Raw genomic sequence first — 22,300 nt, 5'->3', positions numbered from 1 at the left:
AAATAAGAAATGCAAAATGTAATGAATCCCACAAATAACCTTTAAAAAGATATGGTGACTCTCAGAGCACAGGATGTGACTCTGACCTCTAGTCTGTTGGTGAGATGTTAGCAGACATGAGGTGGCAGAAGCTTATGACCAGCTTCCACACCAGAGTCATGAATCCTTTGGAAGGACGAGAGGTAGGTGGCCCATGAGACCCCTAAGTTAGCTGGCAGCCAAACCTGCACTGGCATAAAGAGTTAGACTACCACCCTACAACCCACATGGTGAAGTTTGTGTTTGGGGTCTGCACCATTATTCTGGCAAGAGATAGCTGAGGTCAATACAGCTTCCAGAGAAGATGTCCAGCCCCAGCTTCCCTACAGTCTGCCATAATCCAATCCTATATGGAAATTCTGGAGGTACTCCTTCACCTTCCAAGGATGCCCTTAATTATTCTTGCATTTCAGACCTAAAATTATTATCAAAAACTGTACTGGGTTTGGTTTTTATTTTTTTTGGTATGTATTACTATATTTTTAAGCACTAAAGAGAGAAAGATGAAAGAAGAGAAGGAAAGGAAGGGTGATTTAAAAATAAATTCCAGGTTGGTAAAGGACTAAATCTAAAGAGCAAAGTTTAAAACTTTTAGAAAACAAGAAAAAATTTTTATGAAATCAAAGAGGAAGTTGAGTTCTTAAAATATCTGAGTTTTAAATTACTAGCCCCCAAAAAGAGCACAAAACCATGAACGATTTACAAATATAATCATATTAATACCTTATTAAAATAAAACATAAATGGGGCACCTGGGTGGCACAATTGGTCGAGCATCTGATTTTTGGTTTCAACTCAAGTTGTGATCTCAGTGTCATGGGATCAAACCCCACACTGGGCTCCATGCTCAACATGGTATCTGCTTCAGGTTCTCTCTCCCTCTCCCTTTGACCCTCCCACCTGTGCACGCTCTCTCTCTCTCTTTCTTTCTCTCTAAAATAAATAAATAAATCTTTTTTAAAAAATCATAAATAAAAAGAAAAGATGATCTTCTGGTTTGGAGAAGACCCTGCAACACAGGACCAGAGAGGGTTAATATGAAGAATCTTAAGAAAAAAAGAGAGAGAGAGAGAAAAGTATAAACAAATCATTGGAAAATTGAGCAAAATGTACAAGATGGCACATTATGAAAAACAAACCTAACTGCTTAGTAAACATGTGGGAAGAAGGTCTGCTTTCCTGGTCAACAAGGAAATACAAATTTCCTTGCAAACCATGACATAGCATATCACATGTATCACATCTTCTCATGTTAAAGTCCCCTGGCACCAAAGTTGGAAAGGTGAGAGGGTAAACTGACACAATTATGAATCTGGTACATCTAATAAATCCTAAGGTACAGACATTTTAGGAACCAACATTTGTTATCAAGTAGACAGGTACTCTAGAGAATCCCCCCCACACATACCCCCAAAAATCTATACAAGAAAACGCATTGTAAGCAGTTTTTAATAGCAAAATACTAGGGAGTGGGGTAGACACTGAATGGCTACCTACAGGAGAAGACATATAAACTGTGGGATATTCAGATACTGACGTTTTAAGTGAGCACTCCAAATGAATTAACAAGAGCTACAGGGAGCCACACTGACAAATCCCAAAAACAAGTTGGGCAAAAAAAAGCAAGTCAATGTTTAACCATTTGCAAGACAAGAGCACATGCTATTTAGTGTTACATAAACAGTAATAGTATGAACCTGCACATTGGTGATATCAACAGTAAACTGGGATAGGTGCTACCCTAGAAAGGAGTTGGGGACAGGATAATAGCAGGTGGTGGGGCTGTACACCACACTTCAATGTATTTCTATGATGCTTTGCCTTTTTCAACATTAGACCACTGGTACTGTGTGGGTCAAGTTCTGGGTGAGCAACTGCTCTGAGCAGGACTTATTGCCTGTGGGGACGAGGACACCCAGATCTCAGGGTAAACAATATGTCCCTACATGGGTATGAATTGACACTTACAGGATGCTTTTTATATCTATTCATTGGTTTTACTCTGGTAAATATTTAAGGGTTTATCAAAAGTTCCTTTTAATGTAATCTAGATTTTTCTAACATGAAAAACGATATTCAACTGATTCACTTGACATATTTGTAAGAACAATGCATGTTCTAAGACATATATATATATTTTATATGTATATATATCTTATATATAAAATATGCTTATATACTATAAATATATACTATATAAATATATACTATCCTTTTTAAAGTCATGTAATACTTTTAATGCCTTAAAATAATATAGCAAATGCAAATTTCATGCTAAAATATCTATTTTTATAGAGTTTTTAGAGTTTTAGAGTTATGTTAGAGTTATTTTAGAAAAGGCATTCATCCAAAACAGGCCAGGAAAGTGCTAGAAGGATTCTTGCATTTCTTGCATAATATCTGAAAATTTTCCCACAAAAAAATGGAAGAATTATGCTTACAAAAAATCCAGTATTTGTGAATTCCACATTTATAAGATAAAATTCTTATAAATTCACCTCCGCTCTGTGAGAAATGAGTCAAAATCCTGGTCCACAGAAGCCCAGCAGCTCTTTCCAGCTGCCCTGCTGGGATAGGGAGTTGAGGGGTCTTCCCTGTTGACTCCACACTGTAGCCTGCAGTTGCTGGTGGCAGGTCCTGCCAGCTTTGGCCTTCCCAGGACAGCACACATGGGAGCAGATGTCTGATGTAACTCCATCTCCAGCACACCAGAGGTCAGCCCACTGTCTTTGTTCTCTAGATGCATGTTCTGTTGTCACTCTTCTCACTAGGTCGGTCAGAAAGAAAGCACTGTTGATGAAAAGCAAACTGGGAATATTGTTTGCACCTTGAGGAATACATATGGAATCCAGTCGGTCTCTCTCTACCCTTGTTATTTTTTGGCCTCTTATAATGGGGCCCTTCCAGTGTTCCAGCATTCTAATATCACATGGGAAACAGTGTATGCTCAACTCTAAGGATGAACATTGTAGCACATTTCACACTAGTCATGACCTAAGTATTCAACAAGAAAGCATTAGTTAAGTAAGTTGCAATATGTGCATAGTATAAAATACTATACAACTAAAAATGCTCTAAAAGGATACTGATTTATAGTGGGAAATATTAAGGATATAGAAAAAATACTGATAGAGCAGGATATTTTTCTTGAAATAAATATATACATAGCATATGCATAGAACGGAACACCAAAAAGACCCAGCCTCCAAAACATGACCATCTCTGTGTGGTAAGGACTTTCTCCTTTTTTTCTGACTATGTTATGGTTTTATGGGTTTTTGCATCCAGCAAATTAATACTTTTGCAATGAGAAAATAATAATACTTATTATAAAAATGAAAACAATTACTCATTGAAAGTAATGAAGTAATTGAAAGTGAAATTTAAAAAAAAGTTATGAGGTCCTACTCTTTGGATTACATTTCTAACCATTACCATTTTATTCTTTTACATTTGCCAGCTTCCCATGACCCCAGCAATGACCTCTGATTTGCAGCAGAATGGTTTGCTAGCAAGGGTTGCTATGAAGCCAAAACTCATTGTGCGCTTTGGTTAAGGAGGATTTGCAACATGAGAAGCAATGTTCACAACTATAGTTGGAATGGGTACAATACATGGGCCTGCCATTCTTTGTGGCTCACTCATCAGTAAGGAGAAGGTAGAGTGTTAGTAGAATGTGCCTCTATCAAAAATTAAAAAACATTTTAGTTTCATACAATTGTTTCCATTGTCTAGTAAGAACAAAATCCACATGCATGTATGAACTACAGTATACAAATTGTACAACTTTCCTGATTCTACCTACAAGTTAATGCTCTCATATTTGCATTTAAAATAATGATTCAGATTATGAGACTGAAGCTGAGAACATTTCCCTTAAGATCAGGAACACGGCAAGTATCCCCACTCTCTCCAATATTGTTCAACATAGTACTGGAAGTCCTAGCAACAGCAATCAGACAACAAAAAGAAATAAAAGGTGTTCATATTGGCAAAGAAGAAGTCAAACTCTCTCTCTTCACAGGTGACATGATACTTTATGTGGGAAAAAAAAAAAAAGACTCCACTCCCAAATCACTAGAACTCATACAGCAATTCACTAATGTGGCAGAATACAAAATCAATGCACAGAAATGAGTTCGTTTTCTATACACTAACAATGTAACTGCAGGAAGAGAAATTAGGGAATTGATTCCATTTATAATACCACAAAAATCCTTAAGATACCTTGGAATAAACCTAACCAAAGAGGTAAGGGATCTATACTCTAGGAACTGCAGAACACTTATAAAGAAAAATGAAGAACACACAAAAGATGGAAAAACATTCCATGCTCATGGATTAGAAGAATAAACATTGTTAAAATGTCTCTGTTGCCCAGAGCAATCTATACTTTCAACGTGATCAAAATACCAATGGCATTTTTCAAAGTGCTAAAAGAAACAATCCTAAAATTTGTGTGGAACCAGAAAAGACCCCAAATCACCAAGGAAATGTTGAAAAAGAAAAAACAAAGCCGGGGACATCATGTTGCCTGATTTCAAGCTATATTACAAAGTTGTGATCATCAAGAAAGCATGGTACTGGCACAAAAACAGACACATAGATCAATGGAACAGAGTAGAGATCCCAGATATGGACCCTCAACTCTATGGTCTACTAATCTTGGACAAAGCAGGAAAAAAAATCCAGTGGAAAAAAAAAGACAGTCTCTTCCACAAATGGTGCTATGAAAACTGGATAGCTATACACAGAAGAAAGAAACTGGACCATTCTCTTACACCATAAACAAAGACAAACTCTAAATGGATGAAAGACCTCAACTGAGACAGGAATCCATCAAAATCCTAGAGGAGAACATAGGCAGTAACATTTTCGACATTGGCCACAGCAATTTACTTCAAAACACGTCTCCAAAGGCAAGGGAGACAAAAGCAAAAATGAACTTTTGGGACTTCATCAAGATTAAAAGCTTCTGCTGTATGGGAGGGGGTAGCAGGTTAATGGGTATTAAGGAGGGCAGGTGCTATGATGAGCACTGGTTGTAATATGCAACTAATAAATCACTGTATGTTACAACAAAAACTAATGATGTCACAAACAATGGCTAACTGAACATAATAAAAAATGAATCTATTAAAAAAAAAAAAGCTTCTGCACAGGGCGCCTGGGTGGCTCAGTGGGTTAAGCCTCTGCCTTCAGCTCAGGTCATGATCTCAGGGTCCTGGGATCGAGCCCCGCATCAGGCTCTCTGCTCAGCAGGGAGCCTGCCTCCCCCTCTCTCTTCCTTCCTCTCTGCCTACTTGTGATCTCTGTCTGTCAAATAAATAAATAAAATCTTTAAAAAAAAATAAAAATAAAAGTAAAAGCTTCTGCACAGCAAAGGAAACCATCAAACAAAATAGAATGGGAGAAGATATTTTCAAATGACATTACAGATAAAGGACTGGTATCCACAATCGGTAAAGAACTTCTGAAACTCAACACCCAAAAAACAAATAACCCAGTCAAGAAATGGGCAGAAGACATGAACAGACACTTCTCCAAAGAAGACATACAAATAGCTAACAGACACATGAAAAAATGCTCATCATCTTTAGCTATCAGAGAGATTCAAATCAAAACCACATTGAGATACCACCTTACACCAGATCAAATGGCCAAAATTAGCAAGACAGGAAACAACATGTGTTGGAGAGGATGTGGAGAAAGGGGAACCCTCTTACACTGTTGTGGGAATGCAAGTTGGTGCAGCCACTTCGGAAAACAGTGTGGAGATTCCTCAAGATGTTAAAAATAGAGCTACCTTATGACCCTACAATTGCACTACTGGGTATTTACCCCAAATATACAGATGTAGTGAAATGAAGGGACACATGCACGCCAGTGTTCATAGCAGCAATGTCCACAATAGCCAAACCGTGGAAAGAGCTGAGATGTCCTTCAACAGCCAAATGGATAAAGAAGATGTGATCCATATATATATATATATATATATATATATATATATATATAATGGAATATTACTCAGCCATCAAAAAGAATAAATAACCACCATTTACATAAACATGGATGGAACTGGAGGAAATTATGCTAAGATAAGTCAAACATAGAAAGACAATTATCATACAGCTTCACTTATTTGTGGACCATAAGGTATACATGGATAATAAGGGATAAGGAGAAGAAAGGGAAAAATGAAAAGGGGGAAATTAGAGGGGAAGATGAACCATGAGAGACTATGGACTCCAGTAATCAATGAGGGTTTTAGAGGGGAGTAAAGTGGGGGGATGGGTGAGCCCCATGATGGGTATTAAGGAGGGCACATATTGCCATAGCACTGGGTGTTATATGCAAACAGTGAATCACAGAACACATCAAAAAACTAATGATATACTGTATGGTGACTAACACAATATAATAAAAAATTATTAAAAAATTAAAATTAAAAAAATTAAATGATGCTTCACAATAAAGATGAGTGGTGACTTTCATCCTAATAATTTAAATTTTTATTTTTCCTTACTTAGAATAATGACATTAAGTAGCAACTTTGAAATATTGTGACAAGAAAGAAACTACAAAAGAAAGGAAAAAGCTTTATATTTTAGTATTGTTAACATCACTTTTTCCTGCTTTTTGAACAAGGAACCCCACATGTTCATTTTTCACAGACCTCCACAAATTATGTAATTAGTCCTGCTGAGAGTTTGGAAAGGTATTCTCCTTATTCTCCACTGTCATCTTCTCCCCTCTCTTAAGAATTCCAGCTGCTTTATAGAATGTGCCATTGGAATGCCCCACCAACCCCTTACTACAACAACTATCTACATTCCTGGTCATGTTTCTTCATTCTTTGAAGATCAGAGTCTTAGTTGTGGTCTAGATTTCTCTACTTCTATAACCCAAGGCTTTCTATAACTCTTGTAATATTTTGGATTCAACGTTTACAGAGATGGTGTTTCCCACTGCCCAGGCTCTCAGTTATATGATCACTTCACTGGCAAGAACTTGTCTGCTTCCAAAGATATGAACAGACACTTCTCCAAAGAAGACATACAAATGGCTAACAGACACATGAAAAAATGTTCATCATCATTAGCCATCCAGGAGATTCAAATCAAAACTACATTGAGATACTATCTTACCCCAGTTAGAATGGCCAAAATTAACAAGACAGTAAATAACCAGTGTTGGAGAGGATGTAGAGAAAGGGGAATTCTCTTACACTGTTGGTGGGAATGCAAGTTGGTACAGCCACTTTGGAGAACAGGGTGGAGATTCCTTAAGGAATTAAAAATAGAGCTACCCTATGACCCTGCAATTGCGCCACTGAGTATTTCCCCCAAAGATACAGATGCAGTGAGAAGAAGGGCCATCTGTACCTCAATGTTCATAGCATCAATGGCTACAGTCACCAAACTGTGGAAAGAGCCAAGATGCCCTTCAACAGACGAATGGATAAAGAAGATATGGCCCATATATACTATGGAGTATTCTCCACCAGAAAGGATGAATACCCAACTTTTGTATTAACATGAACAGGACTGAAGGAGATTATGCTGAGTGAAATAAGTCAAGCAGAGAGAATCAATTATCATATGGTTTAGTTTATTTGTGGAGCATAAGGAATAACACAGAGGACATTGGGAGTTGGAGAGGAGAAGTGAGTTGAGGGAAATTGGAGGGGAAGATGAACCATGAGAGACTGTGGACTCTGAGAAACAAACTGAGGGTGTTGGAGGGGAGTGGAGTGAAGAGTGGGTGAGCCTGGTGGTGGGTATTAAGGAGGGCACATATTGCATGGAGCACTGCACTGGGTGTGGTGCATAAACAATGAATCTTGGAACACTGAAAAATAAAATAAAATAAAATATTTTATAAAAGAACTTGTCTGCTTCCACAACAGCCAAACATCCCCTGTCCCCACTCCCTTTCCCAGCTGAGATTCCATAGTCCAGCAAAGACTCTCCTCTTATTTGCCCCAACTCATTGTGTCAAGCTCACCTGACATGTGAGCTATATGTGAGTTTGCTATTGCTGCATAACAAATTACTACAAAATTGGTAGCTTAAAACAACACATTTATTTCATATTATCATATGGTTTCACTTATTTGTGGAGCATAACAAATAGCATGGAGGACATGGGGAGTTAGGAGAAGGGAGTGGGGGGAAATTGGAAGGGGAGGTGAACAATGAGAGACTATGGACTCTGAAAAACAATCTGAAGGGTTTGAAGAGGTGGGGGGGGTGGAAGGTTGGGGGAACCAGGTGGTGGGTATTAGAGAGGGCACGAACTGCATGGAGCACTGGGTGTGGTACAAAAACAATGAATACTGTTATGCTGAAAATAAATTTTAAAAAATGATTAAAAAAAACAACAACAACACATTTATAATCTCAGAGTTTCTGTGGGTCCCGGGCTGGGGCAGGCTTCACTGGATTATTTACTTAGGATCTCAAGGTGTAATCAGGCTGTGTTATCATCTAGAGGCTCAACTAGGGGAAAAATCTGCTTCCAGGATGACCCAATGTTGGCAGAATTCAATTCCTGGTGCTACAGGACTGAAGGCCCTGGCTTCCTAGCTGTTGACCAGAGACCATACTGAGCTCTCAGAAGCCACCCTCACCTACTACAGGCTTCCTGAAGTTCTGTGCCATGTGGACTCCCCAAACATGTCTACTTCATCAAGAACAATGAAGAGTCTCCAAAGTAAGTCAACTAAGAAGGCAAAATTTTACATATTGTAACACAACCATGGGATTGACATCCTATCGTCTTTGCTCTATTTTACTGTTTGGAAGTGAGTCATAGGTCCTACTCCTACCCTCAAGGGAGGGAACTACAAAAGGGAATGATCACCAGGCAATGAGGATCATGGGGACTACCCTTGGGTCTGCATGCTACCCATGACAAAATTCAAAACACTGGCTTTCCTGTCCTGTGCCACCATCCAAACAGCTGACTATAGCCATAAAGAACCTTCTGTGGTCCTGACATTCTCATGTGACCTCCATATACAGTGTTCCCACTGGGTCCTAGAACTGCCCAGTGATTTTTACACATCTCCCAAGACAATTTTCACTCCTGTTCTCCTCCAACTCCCTCCTTTAACATCCATTATGTCCTCTCTCCCTTTCAATCTCAGCTATTGCCTTTGCCTCTTTCTTCCTATACTAACTGAATCAGCCAGGGTCCAAGAAGGAAATAGAAGCTTCTCTGAATACATAATCATAGAAACTGGTTACACAGGAGATGGACATGGTGAGATGCTATCCAGAGGCTAGAGAAGAGTGGAGGCAAGAAAATTTCCAACCCACCATAGCTAAGGAGCAGAGGGAGAAGGTGAGTGCAGAAACTACGCTGAGTCTTTCTGGAAGAAGCTGGAGTCCAAGAAGAGATGTCCCCAAAAGCAGGGTGGAATGGGAAGAAGTACCAACTTCCCCCCTCTACCTCCCTCAATCTCCTAGCAGAGCTTCCCAAACTCAGCAGGAAGATACTGACCTGAGAGCCAAAGTATGAGCCAGAAACTGAGATTTAGACATGAGTAAAGTGAGGGTGATGAATGTCTCCAAGACCAAAAGTCCCAGAACTGGCACATTGACAAAACTAGAAGCAATGAGAATAAAATGTCCAGCCTCCTTAGTACACGCCTGCCTGCAACACTACTGGATACGCTGGAGCCCACCCACTCTCACCTACTCAGACTGTGTTGTTGCAATTCTCCTCTCTGGAATCATTCAGGCCACAATGGAAACATAAAGTGATATCTGCCAACACTAAAGAGATACATCTCCAGGAGGAATTAAGATGGCAGAAGATTAGAGGATCCTAAGCTTGTCTTGTCCCTCAAATACACCCAAATAGCAAATAATTCTGAATACCAAGAACAGAGCACAATATCAGAACTTTTAAAAGTCTGCTACAGTGGGGGACATGCCTGGCTTAAAGGTGCCCAGGTGGTGAAGTGGGGCAGAATCCCAGGTGTGACACCATGGTCTGAAGATCCCCTTGGTCACAAGAATAATGGGTGGTGCCTAAGTGCTGCACTGTTACCAGGTATAGGACCATGGAAGCTGGCTAAGAACAGCGAGTCTAGTTACGGGCTTTCTGCTCTGTATTGCCATAAACTGCAAACCACTGTGTGGTCATGGGACCTTGCCTGGGACAGGTCTAGCACGTGGCAGAATCATGGGGAGACCCTCCCCAGGAGGAACAATGAAGGCCTATGTCATAGGAGTCCCTAAAATTTATAGTTTTGAAACTCAGTCACGCACTTGAGATAAAAGAGCTCAGACACAGGCAGGAAGAACACAGGGTTCTGATGAAACCAGGGAGACAAGAACAATTTATTGCTCTTCTGTAAGGGCTCACTAAAGAGTGGAGGGTGTGAATTTTCAGCTCTAGGATGAGAGAATGGGGTGCCACCATATTCATTCTGTCTATCAGTACTGAAAGCCTTCAGGCAGCAAAAGAGTTTCACCTAGTAGAGTCTGGAGCCTCTTATACCAAGCCATTCCTCCTAATGCCCTAGAAGCATATTTCCACTATGGCAAGTCCACCTGAGAATCAGCACAACAGGCTCCTCCCTCAGAAGACCAGTATAAACCACTTGCTCCCACAAAGTTTACTGAGCGTAGAGGGATGCAAATCTTCAAGTCTAGAGGAAAATAGTATCTAGCCTCCTTTATACTTTTATTATTTATTTTTATGGTTATTTTCTCATTTATCTTCTTATTTTTTGTTATTTTATGTTAATTTTTTTAATTTTTAATTTTATATATTTTTTGGTTAACTTCACTATTTTTTTTATTTTTTCTTTCTTATTTTAGGATCTAGATTCTTTTAACAGCAGGCTAAAACACACATAGGATCTAATTTTTTTGGTTTTGCTGTTGGTTTTGTTAGGCTTTTTTTGTTTGTTTGTTTGTTTGTTTGTTTTCTTTCTTCTTTTCTTTCCTGGACAAAATGACAAGATGGAGAAATTCATCCCAAAAGAAAGAACAGGAGGTAGTACTCACAGCCAGGGATTTATTTAATCAATACAGATGTAAGTACGATTTTGGAACTAGAATTTAAAACAATGATTATATGGATAGTAGCTGGGCTTGGGGGGGAAAAAAAACAGAGAAGACTAGAGAATCCCTTACTGCAAAGATAAAAGAACTAAAATATAATCAGGCTGAAATTAAAAATGCTATATCCAAGATTCAATCCCAAGTGGAGGCCATAAAAATAAGGGTAGACAAAGCTGAGGAGTGAATCAGTAACACAGAAGATTAAATTATGGAAAATAATGAAGCTGAAATGAAGAGTTAAAGGTAATGGACTAGGAAGGTAGACTTAGGGAACTCGGTTTCTTATCAAAACAATAATATTTGTATCATAGGAGTCCCAGAAAATGAAGAGAGAGATATAGGCACAAAAAGTTTATTCAAACAAATGATAGCTGGGGAAGGACACAGATATGAAAATCCAAGAAGGACAGGAACTCTCATTAAATTTAACAAAAGTAAACCATTGCCAAGGCATATGATGGTTGAATTCATAAAATACACAGACAAGGAAAGAATCCTGAAACCAGAAAAGGAAAAAAGTCCTTAACCTACAAAGGAAGACAGATCATGTTCACAGCAGATCTGTCCACCAAAATCTGGCAGGCCAGAAGGAAGTGGAAGGAAATATTCAAAGTGCTGAGTGGAAACAATACGCAGCCAAGAATTCTTTATCCAACAAGGTTGTCATTCAGAATAAAAAGAGAGATACAGAGTTTCCCAGACAAACAAAAAGTAGAGTTTGTGACCACTAAGCCAGCCCTATAAGAACTTTCAATAGGGACACTTTGAGTGGACAGAAGAAAAAGACCAAAAGCAACAAAGACTAGAAAGGATCAGAGAACATCAACAGAAACACCAACTCTACAGGTAACACAATGACACTAAATTCTTATCTTTCAATAATCACTCTGAATGTAAATGGACTAAATGCTCCAATTAAAAGACACGGGGTACCAGAATGAATTTAAAAACAATATCCACCTATATGATGCTTACAAGAGAGCTAAAGACACCTGCAGTTTGGAAATAAGAGGATAGAGAAATATTTATCATGCAAATGGACATCAAAGAAAGCCAGAGTAGGGGCGTCTGGGTGGCTCGGTGGGTTAAGCCTCTGCCTTCGGCTCAGGTCATGGTCTCAGGGTCCTGGGATCGAGCCCCACATCGGGCTCTCTGCACAGCAGGGTGCCTGCTTCCCTTCCTCTCTCTCTCTGCCTGCCTCTCTGCCTGCTTGTGATCTCTGTCTGTCAAATAACTAAATAAAATCTTTAAAAAAAATTAAAAAAAGAAAGCCAGAGTAGAGGAGGGAGGCAAGATGAAAAAGGAGAAAGGGACCCATTTTAACTGGCTGTGGTTTTCTGCATGCATACAGAAGTAGAGACTGTCCTGGAGGGTTTATTAAAGGGCAGACTGAATTTTCTGCTCTGGGCCAGAGGTTTGGCTGTGGCCACTTCTGCTCTGAACCTCTGAAGAAGAGTGGAAAAGTCCCCAGGGAACAAAAGCCACACAGAAGACTGGTTCCCACTGAGCCCACACCCCTGACAGGGGTCTCCACACAAGCAAGGTTACCTGAGAAACAGCAAGACAGGCCCCTCCCCAGGAAAACAGCCTGGAGGAACAGGTGGAAGACAATCTTATGGATCCCAATGCCTGAGGAAAATTATATATTGAGCTCTAGGTATGATTTGTTTATTTTTCAGATGAAATTCTCCTTTTTTTTTTTTCTTCATGCCCTGTTTTTTTTTCTTTTTACCTTCCCATTTCAACTATAAGTTTATTATATCAACTTATATTTCATAGTCATAGTTCATATTTTTAAGATTTTATTTATTTATTTGAGAGGAGACAGTGAGAGAGAGCATGAGCGAGGAGAAGGTCAGAGAGAGAAGCAGACTCCCCGTGGAACTGGGAGCCCGATGTGGGACTCGATCCCAGGACTCCGGGATCATGACCTGAGCCAAAGGCATCGTCCAACCAACTGAGCCACTGAGGCGTCCCTCATAGTAGCTTTTTAATTTGTATTTTTCCACACCTATATTCTTTATAGATATATGCTTTATTGTACTCCTTTTTTCACTATTCAATTTTACCTTTATATATATACAAGTTTTACTTTCCTTGTAATTTTAGGAAGTAGTGTCCTCTAACATACAAATGAAAATACACCCAGGAACAACTGAAACACCCTGTTTTGTCCACACTGAGAGACTATAAACCCCCTTCCCCCACCCCCATTTTTTAAATTTTTAAATTTCATTCTTGTGTTTCATTTTGGCTTTGTTTTTTGGTTATGGTTTCCAATCACTCCAGAGTTTGCCAGGGTGGATCTTGCTTGGGTCATGGTTGATATTTTGGACTCTGCTATTCACTCAATCATCCCTCAACAGAATGACTAGAAGGAGGAACTCTCTATAAAGAAAAGAAATACAATGTCCTCTGCCACAGAACTAATGGATATGGATATAAGCAAGATATCAGAGATAGAATTCAGGATAATAATCATAAAGTCAATAGCTAGGCTTAAAAAAAGTATTAGTGAAAAGATAGACTCTCTAAGAGGAGAAATGAGATCAAATCAGACCAAACTAAAAAATGCTATGAATGAGATTCAGTCTAAGCTGGATACTCTAACAGCCAGGGTAAATGAGGCAGAAGAGAGAATTAGTGATCTAGAAGATAAACTGATGGAAAGGAAAGAAGTTGAGGAAAACAGAGATAGGCTACTAGTAGCACAAAAAGATTGGAGAGATTAATGATACCATGAAACGTTCCAATAACAGAATTATTGGTATCTCCAAGGGAGTGAAGAGAGAAAGAGGGCTAGAAGGTCTATTTCAGCAAATCATAGCTGAGAACTTCCTTAATCAGGAGAAGGAAACAAGCATTCAAGTCCAAGAGGCAGAAAGGACAACCTCCCAAAATCAATAAAAATAGATCAACACCCAAACATATAATAGTGAAGCTTGCAAATTTTACAATCAAAGAAACAATCCTGAGAATATCCAGAGAGTAAGTTCCAAACATACAGAGGAAAGAATATCAGAATAATATCAGGGGCACCTGAGTGGTTCAGTGGGTTAAGCCTCTGCCTTGAGCTCAGGTCATGATCTCAGGGTCCTGGGATTGAGCCCCACATTGGACTCTCAGCTCAGCGGGGAGGCTGCTCCCCCTCTCTCTCTGCCTGCCTCACTGCCTACTTGTGATCTCTCTCTCTCTCTCTGTCAAATAAATAAAAAAATAAAATCTTAAAAAAAAAAAAGAAGAAGAAGAAGAACATCAGACTTGTCCAAAGAAACCTGCCTCTTTGGAGAACAGTGTGGAGATTCCTCAAGAAATTAAAAATAGAACTTCCCTATGACCCTGCAATTGCACTACTGGGTATTTACCCCAAAGATACAGATGTAGTGAAAAGGAGGGCCATCTGTACCCCAATGTTTATAGCAGCAATGGCCACGGTCGCCAAACTGTGGAAAGAACCAAGATGCCCTTCAACGGACGAATGGATAAGGAAGATGTGGTCCATATACACTATGGACCTCCATCAGAAAGGATGAATACCCAACTTTTGTAGCAACATGGACGGGACTGGAAGAGATTATGCTGAGTGAAATAAGTCAAGCAGAGAGAGTCAATTATCATATGGTTTCATTTATTTGTGGAGCATAACAAATAGCATGGAGGACATGGGGAGTTAGGAGAAGGGAGTTAGGGGAAATTGGAAGGGGAGGTGAACAATGAGAGACTATGGACTCTGAAAAACAATCTGAAGGGTTTGAAGAGGTGGGGGGATGGGAGGTTGGGGGAACCAGGTGGTGGGTATTAGAGAGGGCATGGATTGCATGGAGCACTGGGTGTGGTACAAAAACAATGAATATTGTTATGCTGAAAATAAATTTAAAAAATGATATTAAAAAAAAAAAAGAAACCTGGCAAGCCAGAAATTGATAGAAAGACATATTCAGGATACTACATGAAAAGAATATACAGCCAATAACATTTTGTTCAGCAAGGCTGTTATTCAGAATGGATGTAGAGAAAGGAGTTTCTAAGACTGGCAGAAACTGAAAGAATATGCGACCACCAAGCCATCCCCTTAAGAAATATTAAGGGGATTTTGTGAGAGAAGAGAGACACCAAGAGTCATATAGACCAGAAAGAAACAGAGAAAATATATAGAAACAGGGACGTTACAGGCTATAAAATGAAACTACATTCATACCTTTCAACAGTTACTCTGGATGTAAATGGGCTGAATGCTCCCATGAAAAGACACAGGGTTTCAAATTGGATAAAAAGGCAGGACCCATCCATATGCTATCTACAAGAGACCCATTTTGAACCTAAAGACACCTCCAGATTGGAAATGAGGGGATGGAGAACCATTTACTGTGGTAATGGACCTCAAAAGAAAGCCAGGGTAGCAATCCTTATATCAGACAAATTAGATTTTAAACCAAAGACTGTAATAAGATATGCAGAGGGACACTACATCATATTTAAATGGTCTATCCAACAAGAAAATCTAAAAATTGTAAATATCTATGCCTCCAATATGGGAGCAGCCAATTATATAAACAAATTAATAACAAAAAAAATATTGATAATAATACATTAATAGTATAAGACCTCAACACTCCACTCACATCAATGGACAGATCATCTAAGCAGATCAACAAAGAAACAAGAGCTTTGAGTGACACATTGGACCAGACAGAGTTCATAGATGTATACAGAACATTCCATCCTAAAACAACAGAACACTCATTCTTCTCAAGTTCACATGGAACTTTCTCCAGAATAGGCCACATTCTGGGTCACAGTCAGGTCTCAACTGATATCAAAGTGATGAAATTATTGCCTGCATACTTTCAGACCACAATGCTTTGAAAGTGGAACTCAATCACAAGAAAAGAAAAATGGAAAGAACTCAAACACTTGGAAGTCAAAGAGCATCCTTCTAAAGAATGATTGGGTCAACCAGGAAATTAAAGAAGATCATAAACAATTCATTGAAACTATTGATACTGAAAACACATTGGTCCAAAACGTATGGCATATCACAAAGGTGGTCCTAAGAGGGAGATATATAGCCATCTAAGCCTCACTCAAAAAATCAGAAAAATCCCAAATGCACAAGATAAGCTTACACCTAAAATAACTGGAGAAAGAACAGCAAATAGGGGCGCCTGGGTGGCTCAGTGGGTTGAGCCGCTGCCTTCGGCTCGGGTCATGATCTCAGAGTCCTGGGATTGAGCCCCGCATCGGGCTCTCTGCTCAGCAGGGAGCCTGCTTCCCTCTCTCTCTCTCTGCCTGCCTCTCTGCCTGCTGGTGATCTCTCTGTCAAATAAATAAATAAAATCTTTAAAAAAAAAAAAAAGAAAGAAAGAACAGCAAATAAAGCTTAAACCAAGCAGAATAAGAAAAATAATAAAGATTAGAACACAAATCAATGAAGTAGAAGCCATAAAAATAGTAGAACAGATCAACAAAACTAGAAGCTGGTGCATTGAAAGAATTATTAAGATTGATAAACCTCTGGCCAGACTTATCCAAAAGAAAAAAAAAAAATGACCCAAATCAATTACATTATGAATAAAAGGGGAGAGATCACAGCTAACACCAAGGAAGGAGAAACAATTATTAGAAATTCTTACCAGCTTTTCACTACATCTGTATCTTTCGGGTAAATATCCAGTAGTGCAATTGCAGGGTCATAGGGAAGCTCTATTTTTAATTTCTTGAGGAATCTCCACACTGTTCTCTAAAGTGGCTACACCAACTTGCATTGCCACCAACAGTGTAAGAGGGGTCCCCTTTCTCCACATCCTCTCCAACACACGTTGTTTCCTGTCTTGCTAATTTTGGCCATTCTAACTGGTGTAAGGTGGTATCTCAATGTGGTTTTCATTTGAATCTCCCTGATGGCTAGTGATGATGAACATTTTTCCATGTGTCTGATAGCCATAGCCATTTGTATGTATTCATTGGAGAAGTGTCTGTTCATATCTTCTGCCCATTTTTTGATATGATTATCTGTTTTGTGTGTGTTGAGTTTGAGAAGTTCTTTATAGATCCTGGATATCAACCTTTTGTCTGTACTGTCATTTGCAAATATCTTTTCCCATTCCGTGGGGCCATCTGTACCCCATTGTTTATATCAGCAATGGACACGGTCGCCAAACTGTGGAAAGAACCAAGATGCCCTTCAACGGACGAATGGATAAGGAAGATGTGGTCCATATACACTATGGAGTATTATGCCTCCATCAGAAAGGATGAATACCCAACTTTTGTAGCAACATGGACGGGACTGGAAGAGATTATGCTGAGTGAAATAAGTCAAGCAGAGAGAGTCAATTATCATATGGTTTCACTTATTTGTGGAGCATAACAAATAACATGGAGGACATGCGGCGATGGAGAGGAGAAGGGAGTTGAGGGAAATTGGAAGGGGAGGTGAACCATGAGAGACTATGGACTCTGAAAAACAATCTGAGGGTTTTGAAGGGGCGGGGGGGTGGGAGGTTGGGGGAGCCAGGTGGTGGGTATTAAGGAGGGCACGTATTGCATGGAGCACTGGGTGTAGTGCAAAAACAATGAATACTGTTACGCTGAAAAGAAATAATTTTTAAAAAAAATAAATTATTACCAGCAACAATATGCCAACAAATTAAGCAATATGGAAGAAATAGAAGTCTTCCTGGAAATTTAAAAACTACCAAGACTGAAACAGGAAGAAATAGATAATCTGAATAGACCAAGAATATGGATGCCAAAATACTCAACAAGATCCTAGCCAATAGGATCCAACAGTACATTAAAAGGATTATCCAGGGTGCCTGGGTAGCTCAGTGGGTAAAGCCTCTGCCTTCAGCTCAAGTCATGATCCCAGGGTCCTGGGATTGAGTCCCACATTGGGCTCTCTGCTCAGCAGGGAGCCTGCTTCTCCATCTCTCTCTGCCTGCCTCTCTGCCTACATGTGATCTCTGTCTGTCAAATAAATAACTAAGTAATCTTTAAAAGGATTATCTACCACGAACAGGTGGGATTTATTCTTGGGATGCAAAGGTGGTTCAACATTCACAAATCTATCAACATGTTAGAACACATTAATTGAAGAAAAGGCAAAAACCATATGATCCTCTTAACTGATGCAGAAAAAGCATTTGACAAAATACAACATCCTTTCCTGATATATCTCAGGACTTTTGCTCCCAGGAAGACAGAGTAGACCTACTTTTCCCTCTTCCTCTTGCTAACTACAATTAAAAACCTGACATTTTGTACAAAACAACCCTTAGAAGACTCTGAAAGTTAGAGAAGAAAGCAAACTGGTTAGGGACCTAAAAAATGGCACAGCAGTAAGGCCCCTGAATATTTATTTTGTCTCATATATCCCAGACAGGGTGCTGAAGAAGTTAGAAACCTGCAAACACCAACAAGCACAAACCAAAAAAGTCCCAAGTAAAGCATTCTTTTTCTACCCAAAGGAGTAGTGAAGGTGCAGCTTAGTAGAACAGAAAACTTTTAGACAATAACTGCTTTACTGCAGCCAAACACTGTAAACCCACACCACCCAAGTCAACAAAGGCTCCATGAGGTACCTAAACCTCCACCCTCCCAGACTGAAATAAAGGGCCCAGGCCCCCATCCCTATTCGGTCAGAAAGACTGATGAGGATCTGGGATGTTCATCTCTGCTGGGTGTTAAGGAGTCCCACCTCCTCCCTACACACCCCTCACCTCCCTGTGTAAGCAGAGCCTACTTCCTGCAATCAAAGGAACCCTTCCCCCTTCTTGCTAAGGTGTCAGAGGAGGCCAAGTGGAAAGGCAGGACTTTAACCACTGCTTGGCAGTAATGAGGACACCCACAATGGTGTCATTAGGGGACACATAAGAAGAAGTAATAAGATGAACTACCTTCTTCCATGTGGGATGGTATCAGCAGAGGCCCAGTGGGGAGCCAGAGCTCTCATCCTCACTCAGCAATAATAAAGAATCTTTCCTTCCTCATCCTGATGTCACCTGAAGCTAAGTAAAGAACCTGGACTTCTAACACCACCTGGAAGCAAAGAGGCAGTACCAGGCACTTCTGCTGGAGTGGTGTCAGAAGAAGCAAGTTAAACACGAACTTTAAATAGGAATATAAAGTCTCATAATTTCTAAAATGTTCAATGAAACTCATAAGGTTTTAATTTAAAAAATCAGCTATCAACAGTGATAACCAGGAAAACCTCAACTTGACAGAAAATAAATGGCAACACTGAGATGAGAGATGTTAAAATTATCTGACTGAAATTTTTAAGGAACCCAAAATAAAAACATAACAACAAAAAATAAGACATACTTGAAACATTGGAAAAAACAAATTCTCAGCAAAGAAACAGTCTCAGAAAAGAAGTGCTAAATAGAAATGAAAAACACAATAGCGAAATTAAAAACTCAATAGATGAACTCAACAACAAAATGGGGGGGGTGAGAAAACAACTCAAAACAACAGAAATCCAATCTGATAGAATAAAAAAATAAATTAACAGAACATCAGAAACATGTGGGATAATGACAAGATTTAACATTTATGTAATCAGAATCCCAGTAGACAAAGATTATGTAGCTGAAAAAATACTTGAAGTACTGAAAGTACTTGAAAAGGTACTTGAAATATTTGAATGACTGAAAACTCCCCAAATTTGGCAAAACACATAAACCAACAGATCCAAGACATTTAATGATTTTTAAGAAAGGATAAATCCCAAAAATTCCACATCAAAACATATCATGGACAAACTTCTAAAAACTAAAGACAAAACAAAAAGTCTTGAAACCACTAACAGAGAAATAACAACATACTTACAGGGTAAAAACTATTCAGATGACAGAAACCATGGAGGCAGAAAAAACAGCACAATATTTTTTCAAGAAATGAGACTAAAGAACTGTCAACACAGAATTCTTAGAATTCATAGAACTTATTTTGTTTCTTTTGTTTCTTGAATAAGTACTGCGCCACTTCTGCCTCCATGGTTTCTGTCAACCTAGAATCCTCATCCAGTGAAAATATCCTTCAAGAATTAAAGTGAAATCAGACCTTTCTAGATGGAAGAAAACTAAGAGAATTTGTTGTCAGCAGAACTATCCTAAAAGAATGGCTAAGGGAAGTTACAAAACACAAAAGGACAGATAAAAGAAGGAATTCTGGAGCATCAAGAAGGTAAAAAGAGGGCGCCTGGGTGGCTCAGTGGGTTAAAGCCTCTGCCTTCAGCTCAGGTCATGATCCCTGGGTCCTGGGATTGAGCCTGTGTCAGGCTCTCTGCTCAGCGGGAAGCCTGCTTCCCTTCCTCTCTCTCTGCCTGCCTCTCTGCCTACTTGTGATCTCTGTCTGTCAAATAAATAAAAAAACCTTAAAAAAAAAAGAAGAAGAAGGTAAAAAGAACAACGGAAACCAGAAAAGCACAGGTAAATCCAACAGTTACCCTCTTCTCCTGGATTTTCTAATTTTTCTAAATTATGTTTGATTTTGAGGAAAAAATTAAAACACTCTCTGATGTAGTTATCAATGTATGTAGAGGAAATATTTAAGACAATTTTATCACAAATGAAGGAGGTAAAAGGATATAGAGTGAGGTAAGGTTTTTCTAAATTTTCCTCAAACTGATAAAATGATAACACTATGAGACCATGACAAATAATGTATATATAATTTAATACCTACAGAAACCCCTTGAAAAAGCTATAAGAGATACATTTAAAAATACTAGAGATACCACCTTACACCAGTTAGAAAGGCAAAAATTAACAAAGCAAGAAACAACAAATATTGGAGAGGACTTGGAGAAAGGGGAACCCTCTTACACTGTTGTGGGAATGCTAGTTTGTGCAGCCACTTTGGAAAACAATGTGAAGGTTCCTCAAGATGTTGAATTTAGAGCTACCCTATGACCTGGCAATTGCACTACTGGGTATTTACCCCAAAGAGACAGATGTAGTGAAAAGAAGGGACATGTTCATAATAGCAATGTCCACGATAGCTAAACTGTGGAAAGAGCAGAGATGCCCTTCAACAGACGAACAGATAAAGAAGATGAGGTCCATACATATAATGGAATATTACTCAGCCATCAGAAATGATGAATAGCCAATTTTGGATGAGACTGGAGATTATGCTGAACGAAGTCATTCAAGCAGAGAAATTTAACTATCATGTGGTCTCACTTACTGGTAGAACATAAGGAATAGCATGGAGGACATTAGGAGAAGGAAGGGAAAAAATGAAGGAGGGGTGGAATCGAAGGGGCAATGAACCATGAAAGACTTGGACTCTGAGAAACAAACTGTGGGTTTTAAAGGGGAGGAGGGTGGGTGGATGGGTTGGCCCAGTAAAGTGTATTAAGGAGGCACATATTGCAAGGAGCACTGGGTGTTATATGTAAACAATGAATCTTGGAACACTACACCAAAAACTAATGATGTACTGAATAGTGACTAACATAACATAATAAAAAATAATAATAATTTAAAAATACTAGAGATATAATGGAATTACAAAATATGTCCACTTAACCCACAGCCCTAACATATTAAAATTTCATTGAATATAAATGGTCTGAATACAATAATTAAGACAGAGATTGGAAGAGTGGATTATAAAACATGACTCAGCTATGTGCAGTCTATAAGAAATTAACTACAAAAATAATTTAGGTAGGGTAAAATGTGAAAGGATGGAAAAACATATATCATTCAAGAGTTAATCCAAAGAAAGTTCATGTGACTATGTTGATATAAGATAAACTTCAGGGTAAACAAAATGTCTAGGTACAGAAAAAGAGATTATAGAATAATAATAAAAGGGTCAATTTATCAAAATGACATGGAAATTTTAAATGTGTATTACCAAACAACAAAGCTGCAAAATTAGTGATGAAAAACTAACAGAACTGAAAGGAGAAAGAGAGATGTACAGTTGTATGGTTAGAGGTTTCATTTCTTTCTCAGCAGTTAATAGAACAATTACACAGAAAATCAGCAAGTATATAGAAGAGCTGAAGAACACCATTGACCAAGAGGATCTAAATGATATGTGTAGAAAACTCTGCCCAACAACAGCAGAACATTCTTTTTAAGTGCCCAAAGAACATATACCAAGATATACTACAACTTGGGTCATAAAGCAAACCTCAGAATATTTAAAAGAATTGAAAC

At 38.9% G+C, this 22,300-nt stretch overlaps 1 protein-coding gene across 1 annotated transcript in view; it reads right to left on the bottom strand.

Annotated features, from left to right (window-relative positions):
• The window catches only part of LOC111161928 (OCA2 melanosomal transmembrane protein), a 469,742-nt gene that overhangs the window by 432,464 nt on the left and 14,978 nt on the right, over positions 1-22,300 (bottom strand). Inside the window, exon 2 of the mRNA XM_022526004.1 lies at positions 2,538-2,806. Coding sequence (XP_022381712.1) covers positions 2,538-2,785 — 248 coding nt within the window. The 5' untranslated portion in view covers positions 2,786-2,806. The remainder of the gene's footprint in view (positions 1-2,537; positions 2,807-22,300) is intronic.

The sequence above is a fragment of the Enhydra lutris genome, unplaced genomic scaffold (genome assembly GCF_002288905.1).
Source record: "Enhydra lutris kenyoni isolate GAN:26980312 unplaced genomic scaffold, ASM228890v2 scaffoldscaffold87, whole genome shotgun sequence".
In the NCBI taxonomy this organism is placed as follows: Eukaryota; Metazoa; Chordata; class Mammalia; order Carnivora; family Mustelidae; genus Enhydra; species Enhydra lutris.
The sequence above is the reverse complement of the archived record's forward strand: the minus strand, read 5'-3'. Positions and strand labels throughout refer to the sequence as shown.